Consider the following 14106-nt stretch of genomic DNA (forward strand, 5'->3'; position numbering starts at 1 on the left):
ACTGCTGGTTCTGAACTATTCTTTCTCTTAAATGCTGAAATCTCTGCTTTGCTGTAAATCCAAATTATTTAAAGTCTAGCCATTACTTTCCCCCGTTCTCTGCTTTTAGTCTCTCTGATCCTTCTTGTTTTAGGAGGTTTCGCAGCAGGACGTTTTAAAAGGCTCTTCTGCATTCCTGTGTAGAAGCAACCCTTTTTAGTGAATTTGCCTAAAGGTCAGATCCCGTAATGCACTGTATTAATATTAAAGATGACTTTTACTTTGCTCCAGTGGTGAACCTAAGTGTCTGCATGAGATGGAGAATTTTATCTTGCTCTGCTCAAATGTGGCAAGTTGCTTCAGGTTCTACCTGGAAATGATGAACTGTGAAATCTTGCAGGTCAGTGAACAAAAGCAGCAGATGCATGATGCATTGACCACATTTGTTTCCCAGTTTAAATCTCTGCCAGGGCAACTGATGAAAGTACGACAGAGGGACAACTAGCTTTGGTTGTAGGTGTTTAAAATACTTTGCAACTTTCCGATCATTGTGTCTTAGTTTTTGCTCAGGTGTGTGTGTGTTGGTGCAATTGACCAAAATAGATGGTGATCTGTCTTCAGAATGGGATGTGTAAAGCTGAGGAGCATTTAGCCTGCCTTAAGTCGTGCTGCAGTTCAACTGGCTCTATTCTCACAGGCCATCTCTCCCCTCTTGGTGAGAGATGCAGCAAAATTGCTGAGGTAAATCACTTCACTCTCTCAGAAAAATGGTGTGACCTTCAGTGTTCCTCCAACACAGTCACTTCCGAGTTTGGCACCGCTAGCCAGTTTTATAGTTTTTATCTTATGCGTGCTTTACATTTAACTGATGGAAAATTGTTTGGAGGCAGCTAGACTTTGGCTTTGCTCATGTGTGGCGTAACATGGCACAACTGAAGTCGGCTTGTAAACTCATAAAACACTATCTGGGATTAAATGTAGCGAAGCTCTGTAGCGTTTTACTCGTCAGTCATTCAAGCAATGGCAGAAAACGAGTTCACATTTCTGCAGTAAAATTTGCAGCTTTTTTTTTTTTTTATACATCTGGTGTTCACATTGAGAAATATAAATATGCACCGACATACGATTCATCGAAAACCTGTTGCATCTTGAAGTTTTCCAAGTTCCCATGGATCTTTTTGTCTGGACATGAACTTTTTTTGTTGTTGGTTTTAAATTGTCTGGAATTTTATTGAAGATTTGTGTCTTTATCCAAGTGAAAATGAAGTTGAGTGCAAACCCACAAGTGCCCGCTTTGTGTTGACATACAAGTAGAAAGGTGTTATTGACACCTTTGAGACGTAGGAGCGTGCTGATGTGCTAATGGCTCCGAGTGTCTATAAGGATTTACTGAAGGGTTTGTGTTACATTATCACCTATCCCTCAGAGCCTGGGGACTCTGAAGGGAAGGGATGCTGAGACACCAAGAGATATTGGGCAACTCTACCTGTGCATGTAGCAAAAAACGGTGTCGGATATGACTCATTATCAGTGGAGCTTATCTTAACCTGTAGATATTTTGCTCATGTTGTCTCAAGTCCTCTCTAATGTGGTCCTTCCTTTGTGTTTTCAACTCTGCAGGGAGCAGCCGATCTACACCACCAGGGCCCACGTGTTCCAAATCGATCCCAGCACCAAGAAGAACTGGGTTCCTGCCAGCAAGCAGGGCGTCACTGTCTCTTATTTTTACGACAGCACACGCAACAGCTATCGCATTATCAGCGTGGATGGATCCAAGGTGTGTGTGTGTGTGTTTTCTGTCAAAGTGTAACGCGATCGTAATGTGCAAACATTTTAACTGCTTTCTGGAGACAAAGATGAGGTTATGCACCCACAGCTAGAACCGAACAGAATGACTCATTATGGATTTTAATGTTGCGTTTGAAGCTCCCACTGATAAGGACCGGCGTAGCGTGCTGGTGTTTATTTTTCTTGCGCTTTTCTTTGTTTAAAAAGGTTATTAATTATTATAGCACCGTTTCACAAAAGGCTCCATAAATCCTGAGCGTTGTTTAGAAATGCCTCTTCAGACTTGAGGATGCTGGTTTATCCTTTGAGTAATGTGTCTGAATGTTTTCTTTCTTTCTGTGTTTTAGGTTAGAGTTGCATGGCTTGAAAAACTAAAACGCCAGGACTTAAGACATTCCAGTTACGAGCCGCTCCACATGAGTTCGGCTCTCTTTCATATTAAAACTATTTCTCTCAGCTGAGTGAAAGAGTAGATGATGGGTTTCCATGGCAATCCTCTGTGTGAAAACCGCCGGAGCATTATGACAGCAGTATCACTCGGCTGACACAGCCAGGCAATAGTTTTTGAGCCTTAAATCGCCCAGCGTTTAAGCAGAGCAACTTGAGAGACAGTGGATTAGGATTACCAACCAAACGTCGGACCGGTGGCTGTCGCAGGATTTCTGTGTGGTTTCATTGGAATATGGGATATCACACAGAAAGCCATTTCTGCCGTCTTCCAGTAAGCGATCAATAAATGCAAACCCAAGTGTTCTTCCAATAGATTTTTTTTTTTTTTTTTGCAAATTTGACCGACCGGATGGAAGTTGTTTTCATCTGCAGGTTGAGCTTATTTTTAAGAAGAATCCTTGCAAAAAGATTTTGGTCTCTCGTTTTGTTGTTCGATTACTTTAAATCCCAAATAAATTAACAGAAATTTGTCGGTGTAATGCGATAAAATTTGAAGAAGTTCAAATGGTTCATAAATATTTTTACAAGGCGTTTAGCATCCTCTATATAAATGATATGACGGCCCTGTTTGCTGCTCCGCTGTCCTCCCCGTCTGCCACATTCCCCCACACTCCTGTAGCCGCCGCAGAGGTGTGTCATAACAACTCTGCAGGGAACCATTACATGTCAAGCATGAGGATAAAGATTTCTGAAATGTTATCTCGGCTTAAGAGGAGATAACGCGTTCAGATTTAGATTTTCGCTCCTTGTTTACAAAGTGAATGTGGCGTCTCTAAGAGCCGAGCAACCAAATTCGAGGAAATGTTGAATCATCGAGTGTTAAATATAGTTTCTGGTTCATTCACTGTAGCTGCAGGGGGAACATGTCTGTCCAGGGTAATGATTTGTTCTGCTGAACATGACGGACCATCAGCTCGCATTTGTCCAGTCATGATGTGAAGGCATCTCACTGATGATGCTGCAGCAAGAGGAAGAGCACATCAGCACTTTCCGCTGTCGGTATCCCGAATCGTACAGCTCAGCCCAGGAACCTGCAAAGTGCTGTGCTCCTTTTTCTTTTTCTATGCTTATGAATTATTCTATTTGTAATAGGTTTTCATACCCTAACCTGACATGTAAAGCGACAAATTTATTTCAGGGGTTAACAATCTGTCATCTTTTCGAATGTCTTTGCAAACAATGTGAGCTTGTTAAAACTCGGATCCCCTCTCTGGCTGCTGAGGGGGAAACCCGACCTAGAAAGTATTAAGTTTTCATTTAACTGGGACTATTGGATAAACCTTTGCAGGGGAAGAGAGTGAAGCATTTCGGATTACTTTTTTTCCCTCCCCAGCATTGTAATTCAGGATTATTAAGTTTAAGTTCTGCAGCTCATCATTTTTGTTTACTCCCACTGCAGTAGTTTAAATTAACACACATTTGCAGTGGGTCAATTTAACTTGAGTCAATATTTTGGGGGCTTAAACGGTTTTATAGCACAAATAAATCTTAATGCATCCTTATCAGATTTAACAGAAATTAGATTCTGTGCGTGTGCAGTAGAACAGATGTAACCTGAACCATCAAGATGTAGGTGCACAGAAGTTTTAAAAGTTTTAAAAATATGTAAAAAGCAAATGATTAAGAATATACTGTACAAGATTGTAACATCAAAATATCATACCGTTATTACAAAATATTACACTCACGACGGCAGTGTTTACAACAATATCAGTGCTGCGCATAAAAACGTGCAATAACAGAAAATAAATAAAAACTGAGTTCAGGTTAGACATGGGGTCAGGCATGTAATGGTCAGGGTTCCACTATTGAAATAAATGAAAGTCGATGCAAAGTCCTTGTGAAGATGGAAAGATGTAACATTTGTGTGCATTTCATTCTTTTTGGTCCAACTTGTGGTTCATTAAATACTGTTGATGATTTTTTTAAATGACTAATTCAGTTTTGCGACGTAAACACTGTGAAATGCTCACATATTTATAGTTGGATCACCACTGAACACGGCCGTTTCCTCAGGTTAAAACCCAGAAGAACATGGAAGCCTGTAAAATCCCTTTCAAATGTGTTGCAGTTGCACATTTCTGTGGGCTTTAGAGACTCTATATAAGTGATAGTGTTACAGTTTATTGCTGAAGATCTCACCTTTTTTTCCACAATGGAGGTTCCTGTCCCATTCACTGACTAAGACTCCAGCAAATAGGAAATGCCCACAAAAAAAAGACAGTTCTGGGTGTTAAAATGCACTTGAAGATTATTTTGCCAAACTTTAGTCTGAATCTTGTTCTTTTGTTGGGGTTTTCTTCAACCCTGCTCATTAGTCGCAAGGAGGCATTTTTATTTCGACAGTCTATAACTCCGTCCTGCTGTTTGTGCATCTGTCAGGCTCAGAATTGTTGTTTTGAGAGGATGCTTCGTAGTTTTCAGAAAGCTCCATTGTTCTTGTGAAGTGTGGTTTTAAAATGGAGCTGGATTGGCTGTTTTGCTGCATCTGCAGCTGTCATGAGAATGAACAGAGCTGTTAAGCCCCAAAACAATTACCAAACAGGATCACACCAAACCTGGTATGAGTTAATCTGAAGCTCCAACAGCAGCTCCGTTCATAAACGCAGCATAATCAGAAACATTATTTACTAGTAAAAATGCTGCTCCCTATCAGCTGAATGTCAGGAACTGAATTTCCTCCATATTTGGATATGCATTTTTTTTTATTAATATTGCAGCAACCTGCAGAGCGACATTCTCCTGAGTTTTCAGCTAAAGTTCTGCATAAATGTCCTCAAACATCTCTACAGCTTTGTTCTCTGAAGGAATGAATGCAGGTAAAGCGGAAGAAAGGATGTGCTCACATTCCAGGCATATTAGCTGCCCATCAGCGCAACAACCAGGAAACATTCCCACTCACACCGATTGAGACCAGACACAGAACATGTGAGCGCTTTCGCCCTCATTTAGATCTTAGAGGGTTCAGATCTTTGATCCCATCATTGACTGCAACTAAATTTACCTTCTGAAGTTCACCTGCGTCATTGCCACCACAGACATGTGGGCATGCGAGTGCATTTTCGGTCTTTGCATATCATAGCGTGTGTGTGTATATATAGTGAGATTAAAAGATTTGGCAAACATACAGAGGAACTTCTGTTTTTTTTTTTTTGTTTTGTTTGGTTTTTGTTTTTTTTCCCCCTACTTGGCATAACTGTGACAGGCTTTGCTGTCAGCTTCTTCATGATTTGTACTTTGAGTCGTACTGTAATGTCAGGTTGTACATTCTGGCTTCTAAGACCCTGGGGGAAAAAAAAGAAAAAAAAAAACTGTGCCAAGTTGTGGGTTTCACTTTTTTTCCCCCTCAGGCCTTTTTCAAATCTTCAAAATCATGTCATTTCTTTCCTGCCCATGAATTTCTTTGCCTGTTTTGCATGACTACTCCTTATTCTGATTTGTCTTATTCTGTGGATTCACTAGACACAGTTTTTCTATAGTCTTCTTAAAATCTGGGTTTTTTTATCTGCCCCTCGGGACGCGGGCCAGCACCGATCTTGTCTGTGCCTCATGTGCCACTTGATCTGCAGCCCATCTCACCATCCACACAGCTGTCAGCGTCACTCCACTCGCCCTCTGTCACACCCTCCCACTCGCACATTTGCTTGCTCACCATGTTGTGCATTCCTACACGCTAAAATACAGTCGGAGGACCTACGTACCAGTTCACTTGACTTTCTTAAAATAAATGCCAACTTTCCCCAGACATTTTGCTCGTATGCCTGTACTGCTAACAAAAATCTGTTAAGTCTTGAAAAATCTTTTTGTTAGAGTAGCATAGTTCATCATGGGGATAAAAGGATCTTTGCTGTATTTACATCGTCCTGGATCCTCTCTTCCCTTCAGCTCTCAGCTCCCACTACAAGTTTTTTCTTATTATATGTTTTAGATCTTGAAAGGGTTTAATGTGGAAGTTGCTTTTTGTTTTGTTTTTTTGTTGTTTTTTGTTTTTCCTGCTGTTGATTTGACCAAATTATGGATCATTCCACAGCTAAAGGCCCAGTGATGATTCATTTTTAGTCTTGCTTGTAGAGGCTTACAGATTATTTGCATTTTAAGTTATCTTTGTGTATTTTTCTTTTATTTAAGAGGCCTTGCTACTTTATGTTGTTGCAGATTTCAGTCTTTCAAAGAGGAAACGGGTCCGCAGCATTACAGACCCTTCATTACGCTTAAGTGGTAGAAGTGACTTTTCAGTATTTACGTGTTTTACAACAGAGTCACCAGAAGTGGGAACCAAAACAATCTCTATTTTCACGATTGCTAAGGAATTTTGGTGAAACTCTTTGCTGCAGTTCTCGAACATTGAACGTTTCATTTCTACCTCCCTAACCTTTATGCCGTCTCTGAAATTTCTGATAAGTTTGGGTTCTTGTTCAGCGTTTTTTGCAGTTCCAGTTGTTTTAAACCTTTTAACTATTGTTACGACTGGACAGGAGGTTTAGCCGCTTTCCTGATTTTTTTATGAAGATCAACACAGATTTTCCTTTAATGGGGTTGTGAAGACTGACTAGGAGAAAAAGGCCACTGACGCATCACAGTATTGCCAGAGGGGAAACATGAGCACATGGGTTATTGATCATCTTGACAGCCTTTCTCTAGTTGAAGAATAAATTAGTAAATGATTGACAGACATTGATTTTGTTGGAAGTATTATGGATGTAAATAAATCTAGGATTAACTTTTTACGCATGTTTTATTGTTTGTTTGGAAAAAAAAGGTCCCAAATTAAAAAAAAAAGTAAATTACTACTGCAATAAATGAAGATGTGTGTAGGTTGCACTATGCAGGAAAAAACGTAAAATTTTATGAAGGAAAAGAAAATCAGACTTAACATCTCTACCGATTCTTTTGGATATTGAGGTTTTATTTGTCAAGCGCCAAAATAAATCTCATGTCTGCTTACAATGTTCTTTTTTTATCCTGCAGCTTTAGCCCTGTTTGTTTTATTTTTTTTCACAAGGATAATTAAAGTTTTATCTTATCTTAACACACTGCTTTGAGCCAGCACAATGAGCCCTGTTAAATATTCACTTGGCTGCTTTAAAATGAGACGTGCGAACGTTGTTCAGGTTTCTCTTCAGGGTAAACTGGGTCACGTTTGTGTTGTTGAAACCTCTGAAAGGGAGATGCTGTTTTATTTGAGTCTGCCTAGTGGATTGCTTTCTTATGTTTTCTTGCATTTCTGTATCCAACAGTGATTTCAGCGAAAATGTTTTTAACACTTAAGCCACTGAAAAGATGGAGAGCGAGACGGTGGGGATGTAAGAAAGGACACAAGTCTGTCAGTAGTTTGAAATCTGTAATCTGGTGTTCAGAGCCATGTTGCTATGAGACCAGGGCTGCACTGTGATTAATCTGTCTTCTATTGTTTCCTAATTGTTGGGGTAATTAACATGTGCTGCTTTTAAGTGCTGTTGGATCTTGGTCGTGAGAATGTCCTCTTGTGCTTATTTGCGCGTCTCTCCTTGAATCCGACTTTAGACTCGTCTGTTCACAAACAGTCAGACTTTTGCTGCTTCAACAAATCCCTCAGTCTTGTTCTGCAGCAGGTGATTCTTACCGTCTCATTTGCTGCTTTGCTTCAAAAGATAAATGTGTACCGTCACAAATGCAGACGCTTTGAATGTCAGTGGGTCAGCAGCCGTCTGAGCATTACGCTTCATTTTGGGATGTTTGACTTTTTTTTTATTTTATTTTTTTTTTATCTGGATATCTTTTATTGCGGCCGATTAAAATGACATTTCTTTTCATTTGCTTTTGCAGTCGTTGCAAAGCTGATTGAACTCCCTGTTGAAAGGGGAAAATATAAACCTAATAAAGTAACAGCTTTGATTTAACATGTGAATACAACAGTTTATGCATTCGATTGCATTTTATTTAAAAATTGAGAAGTCTTTTAGCACTCCATTTGTAATGACCTCCTTTTAAATACATGTTAAAAATGTGTGATACTAATTGGCTGTTTTATCTGTCAGGTTATAATCAACAGCACAATCACACCCAACATGACTTTCACTAAGACGTCCCAGAAGTTTGGCCAGTGGGCGGACAGCAGGGCCAACACAGTGTTCGGGCTGGGATTTGCTTCAGAGCAACAGCTGTCAAAGGTAAACATTAAACATTTCAAGTGTCTTCACTCAAACCTTTATTTATATGAATATATATGTTGGAGATGGATGGATATCTATCAATGCACAGCTTTCATAGTAATCACACGTTTTGAATGCAGTATTGAAACAAAAAGAGGTGTGGATCCAGTATTTTTATTAAATTTTTTTTTTTTATTTCTAAGTAATGACTCTCCTTTGAAAGCAGCCGGAGACATCAGGAGCTAAATCGGTGTCGGCTTGTTTAGCCACTCGTCACAACTTCTATTTCTTGTGTTTTCAGTTTGCAGAGAAGTTCCAGGAAGTAAAAGACGCAGCAAAGTTGGCAAAGGACAAATCGCAAGAAAAGGGGGACACGTTGAGCAACCACTCCCAGGTAAAGAATCTCTCAGCTGCTCGAGGAACTCCTCCCTGTAAACGACCGATTGCAACACAGAAAATGTTGACACAACTTCAGAAGGGAGGACATTATTTAGAAATTCTCTGCAACGACTTATTGAGAAATCCTGACTTTCTTTTCACAAAATCATAAGGATCCAGTGATGAGATGATTGGAGGTACATCACTCAGCAGTTTGTTGCCAGCCCAGCTCTCAGGCTGGCAGCGAGTCCAGATGGGAGCATTCAGTCTCAGCCCTGAGACGCAGGGCTCTACTGGACCATATGACATGATAAATACTGGCAAAAGTTTCTTCATCCCTTCTGTCAGAGCTCACATGTTCAGCTTTCTCACACCGTTCATCTGAAGGACGACCTGTGTCTCCTATCATGGAGAAGGCAGAATGTCGGCCCCACGTCCGCGTTCTTAATGTAGCAGCTGCAGGTAAACTCCAAGCCTGTCCTCGTATCTGACTTTATCCGTGTCATCCAGCAGGAGTCTGGACGGGAGACTCCTTCAGCAAACCAGGCGCAGAGCTTCAACGGGACGGATGATGAGAAAATCTCCTTCAGTCCAGAGGCCGCTCAGCTGAAGAGCGAAAACGAACGCCTCAAAAGCGTCGTGGAGCAGAGGTGAGATTTCATTTTATGGCAACATCTGAAGATCTGATGAGGTCTGTGTCTTCCCACCTCATAATTTAGATTTTCCATTTAGTTATTTAATATTGGTATAAATTGTATATGTACACATCTTTCCTTATTGAATAATTATTTTAAAAAAGAAAGTTCCCAACAAAAGTTGTATACCGAGTGCATTTCGATTGTAATAATTTCAGTTCTGCTTAGTTGGGGGAAGAAAAATTCAGATTGAAATGAATCTGCATTCAGAGGTAGGGAGGCCATGCCCAGCTGCAAAGGAAAATCAGACTTTCTTGTTCACAGGGAGGGACAGATTGTCTCCCAGTTGAACAGGTGGGGATGGGGAAGAAATTGGAGATATAAACCTTTTGAGAAAATGGAGTTTGGTTATCAAGAGAAAAACTTTAATGTTTTTTTGTTTTTGTTTTTGTTTTTTTTCCTGGATGCTACAGGGAACCACTTGAAAGAGGATAAAATCTGAGTAAAGTTTCTTTTCTGAATCTCATCCGAGCTCACTGGAGCATTTTGGATCCGCTGGAGGCTTCGATTGAACTCGATGGTTTTTAGCCACTTATACATGGGTATAATTATTCTAATCCAGTGAAATTTAAAATATTAAACAAGCTTCCAAAACACATTTTTCTCCAATCTGTGGGCATTGGGCCAGCCTGGCACCAGTTTCACCAACATGGTTTGAACATATTATTATAATTTTATGTTGCACTGAAAATATTCACCCTTCAGCTTGATTGTTGATGGATGTGAAATAGTTCAGTGTGTTTTGAGACTGGTCATTTTAACACATTTATATTGTCTTAATGTACGAAATCAACGGAGAAGAACTAAATTCATGAAGCTCTTTATTTTTCACTCCGCACAAAGCAGGTCCTCGTCACATTCACATTTTGTCTTTTTTTCTTAAACCCAAAAGATTTTATATATGTATATATATATATAATATACAGTTGTGTGATGTCGCATTCCCCCAAACCTCTATGATCTTGATGAGCTGTTGTGTTGACTGGAGCTTCACTCTGTTGGGTTACCTGGACCTCAATGCTGTTGCCAAGTGAGTGAATTATAATTGCATGAAAACACCAGATGTGGATCCAGATGGGAATCTAGGGACCTCAGGGCGGCAGAGCCAATTAAAATTATAGTAAGCAAAATTTTCTAGAACTGATTATAGGCAGCAACAGAAAGAGGTTCTGCTTCTCCATTTCTTCACTGTCGTTGTTGTTCATCAGGTCAGCAGGAAGGTTTGCAGCATGAAATGCATTACACGTTTATGCAGCAAGGTTTGGAGTAAGCACAGATATGGAGATCATCTCCAGCAGAAAGATGAATAAAATGGGCAACTGTATTTTTCATGAACGTCTGCTTTGTCTTTTTTTAAATTTAATTCTTTGAGTTGCTGGTATTTGCTCATCTTTCCTCTCATCCAATTGTGCTTATAAAACGAAACCAGTTCATGTCTGTTGATGTTTTTGATGCTATATAAGTGCCATCAGCATCTTAAAGGTTACACCAAATCAGAATGTTTTTATCTTTAACTTCACCCCCTCAAAGAAATGGAGGATTTTAAAATTAAACGTGTAGTTTACTGAGGGACAAGGACTGAATTTCTCTTCTGTTAAAGGAATATTTAGCTTCTGCAGTGACACTGCTTGAAACGGCCGAAGGCTGCAGAATGCCGAGGAGCATCCAGGTCGCCATTTCCAGCAAAAACTGAACACGCCAACTCATCCATGCATAAAGAAACACAAAGTGATGCATAGCAAATGACCATCAAAAACATCCCCAACCTTATTGATAAAATGCAGCCTTTTAAACTCTGAGTGTTCCCAGATTTCCTTTTTGCAGCATAAATGAAATGATTCTGTGCCGTTCTGTCGTTTGAGCCCTGAGCGGTTTACCTCCTTGACTAATGACACCTGTTGATGCGTCTGCCCCTCTTCCCTCGCAGCAACACCACCGCTAAGAAGTACGAAACGGAGCTTCAGACTTTAAAGGAAAGTAATGCCAGACTGGTGGATTCACTGCAGGAGTCTTCTGCTAATGTGGAAAGCTGGAAGAAGGAGCTTACTGCCTGTCAAGAAGAGAGCAACACTCTGAGGAAAAAGGTAACGTGCTCGCACCGTCCTGCGGGGAAGTTCAAACAAAACACACAAGCTCATCAATCCTGTCGGAGGAGAAGCTGACGGCTCTAAACCTCTGCCTCCAGGAAAACGCAGAACCACTCAGTCTCCAACAGATGACGTCCTCATCAATAATTTGGCTGATGTATTAATTAAAATCCATTCAATAAGATGAGAGGATTGCTCATAAAACTTTGATTTCGCGTAGGGAGGGAGGGGTGTGTGTGGGGAAATGATCATTAAATTCACCAGAGTCCTGTACTTTTCATTAGTTGCTGTTTTCCCTGCAGCAGAGTCTGACTCCACTATAAATAGAATCATTTCAGTTTCATAATCAATGTGAGCTGCGCTTGCAGCTGGGCTGGTGTTTCCACCGTGCTTTTCCTTTCGCAGCAGACTTTCCTTTTTTAAAAAAAAAAATAAAAAATTTGGTAATCAGTTTCAAGGTGACCCAGCTTGTAACGTAGAACATATCCTGACAATAACAAACACTTGCTGCATAATAAGTGGGTGTATGCTGAACTACCTTTCCGCAGACAAAAGAGAGCCTAATTTTCCCTCCTTTGTTCAGATTGCAGAACTGGAGTCCGAGTGCAACGAAGCCAATCAGGAAAAGCAGAAAAACGCCCAGCTGACCGTCCGGGTGAAGGAGCTGGAGGCAGAGCTGCAGGAGAAGGAGCAGGTGAGGCTGCAGCACATTCATCTTCAAACAGACTCGCCCTACCAGAGCTGGCTTCTCTCTAAGAGCTTGTAAAGCAAGTGGTTTACTACCACTTAAACCATTGTGATTTACTCAGTCCCCTCGTATGAAGGCAATCACAGCTTTCAGGGTTCCTCTCCACCTCTTAATCCTGCAACACTCTGTTCCCTCGGGAGGTTTTTTATACTTCTGGATAAGAAATCACAGATGGTGGTGGTTCTTCCCCCCCCCTGCTGTTTATTGGTGTCTATCTAGCTAAACCCAGACCTTCACTCTGCCTCTTTGTCTCAGTGCACAAGTCTTAAGAACCACACATTGTCTCTGAGCTTAAGTTTGTGAATGGCTTACTGTGCAAGTGGTTTTATCAGCTTGTGGGCCACCGTAGCTCTGATTAGTGTTGCTTACTATACTTTGATTTCTGCTCCTTTTGTGTTTTACCTCAACTTTGCAGTTGCTTTGAATTATCCCCCCCCCCGCCCCTCAAAGGAAGCACAAATATGTAGGTCTGATTTTAGACTTTTCTTTTTGTTTTGTTTTTTACAGGTAATTAGTCTAATGTAATTATGTATGTAGGCTACACATATTTACGCAAATTAGAGGTTACTGGCGAACCCGGTTTCATTTAATTGTACGCTTCTGTGGCTTTTCTCTGTTTCGCTCTCTCTGCTCTCAGGAATGTATAATGTTCCAATTGTGCATTTATAAAAGGATGATACAATTAGGTTCATTTAAAAAAAAAAAAAGGGTGTCAGATTAATAGATGACCTTATTGCAGCGTTTTCTGGTAAAAACAGGTTTGATTGAAAGATTTTCATTGGCCAGCTCGTCCACAGTAATGCAGACGATATCAAATTCAACCATATTGTGACTAATTTAATCTTTGCTTGTTCTGAAGATGTAATTAGGATGACTTTTACATTTCCAAATGTGACAAATTTTTTCACAGTGACTAGAATATGACAGTAGATGAAGTTTCCAATAGAAAATTAAAACTATTTGTATCATAATTTTTTAATATTTTAAATGTATGGTTCGATCTGGCACCTCTACATTAAACTAAACTGACTCAGAGGAAGCTCATCTTAACACCGATATGTTAAAACACCAATACTGGTAGGTCTGACATCCACAGATCCCTCCAGATGTCTTTGCTCACATTTTTTTCTTTAAGTCAGACGATGACTCGGCGTGTTTGAGGCGTGCCTTAAATTTCTTCCATAGGTGTGACTTTAATTACCTGTAAGAACCAATCAGAAGCTTACAAAGACTTTCACCTGGGCTCTCTTAACTTGTTCCAAGGCATACAAGTTAAGAGCCTTGTTCCAAGAGACACTTGTTTAAAATCCACAAAAGTTTAAATTTCAAATTTTGTGGATTTAAAATTGGCTTTTAAATCCACAAAATCCAATTTTTGTGGATGTAAATATCTGACATAGAAGAAAGTTATAATGACTAAACTCTTTGTTGGACTGGCATTTAGCAAGTGGAAATAATGTTAGTTCTTCTGAGCTAAAAGCTTCAGGGTCAGACTGATTTAATGTTGGACAATGAGAATAAATGTATGTAAATATTTGGTTTCACTTTAACTTGAATAGCTCAAGTTCATCAAAACGTAACATTTCCTTTTAACGTTTTTAGACAAATTCAGAAACGTTTTTCTAAATCTAGAGGTGTGCGACTCGGGCAGCTGCGTAGGTTGATTTCTATAGCTCCTATTATAAAACTGGATAAAATGAAGAGTCATGTTGCCAGGAGACACTGCTGCTCTGACTCTGAGGTAGACTGCGTCTGGAATATGCTAGTTTACGACCTGGAAGCGGGAATATTATTAGAACATATACATCTTTCCTCGGACGATGGGGAATCTCTCACCCTGTCGGGAGGGA

At 40.1% G+C, this 14106-nt stretch overlaps 1 protein-coding gene across 3 annotated transcripts in view; it reads left to right on the plus strand.

Annotated features, from left to right (window-relative positions):
* The window catches only part of LOC103143575 (homer scaffold protein 2), a 28641-nt gene that overhangs the window by 10459 nt on the left and 4076 nt on the right, over nt 1–14106 (plus strand). For 2 of the 3 annotated variants that reach the window (XM_016675402.1, XM_016675400.1), the window contains exons 2-7: nt 1600–1756; nt 8235–8366; nt 8650–8742; nt 9237–9376; nt 11349–11505; nt 12092–12202. In XM_016675402.1, coding sequence (XP_016530888.1) covers nt 1600–1756; nt 8235–8366; nt 8650–8742; nt 9237–9376; nt 11349–11505; nt 12092–12202 — 790 coding nt within the window. The remainder of the gene's footprint in view (nt 1–1599; nt 1757–8234; nt 8367–8649; nt 8743–9236; nt 9377–11348; nt 11506–12091; nt 12203–14106) is intronic. The other variant, XM_016675401.1, reaches the window with a different exon arrangement.

The sequence above is a fragment of the Poecilia formosa genome, unplaced genomic scaffold (genome assembly GCF_000485575.1).
Source record: "Poecilia formosa unplaced genomic scaffold, Poecilia_formosa-5.1.2 Scaffold113, whole genome shotgun sequence".
Classification (NCBI taxonomy): domain Eukaryota; kingdom Metazoa; phylum Chordata; class Actinopteri; order Cyprinodontiformes; family Poeciliidae; genus Poecilia; species Poecilia formosa.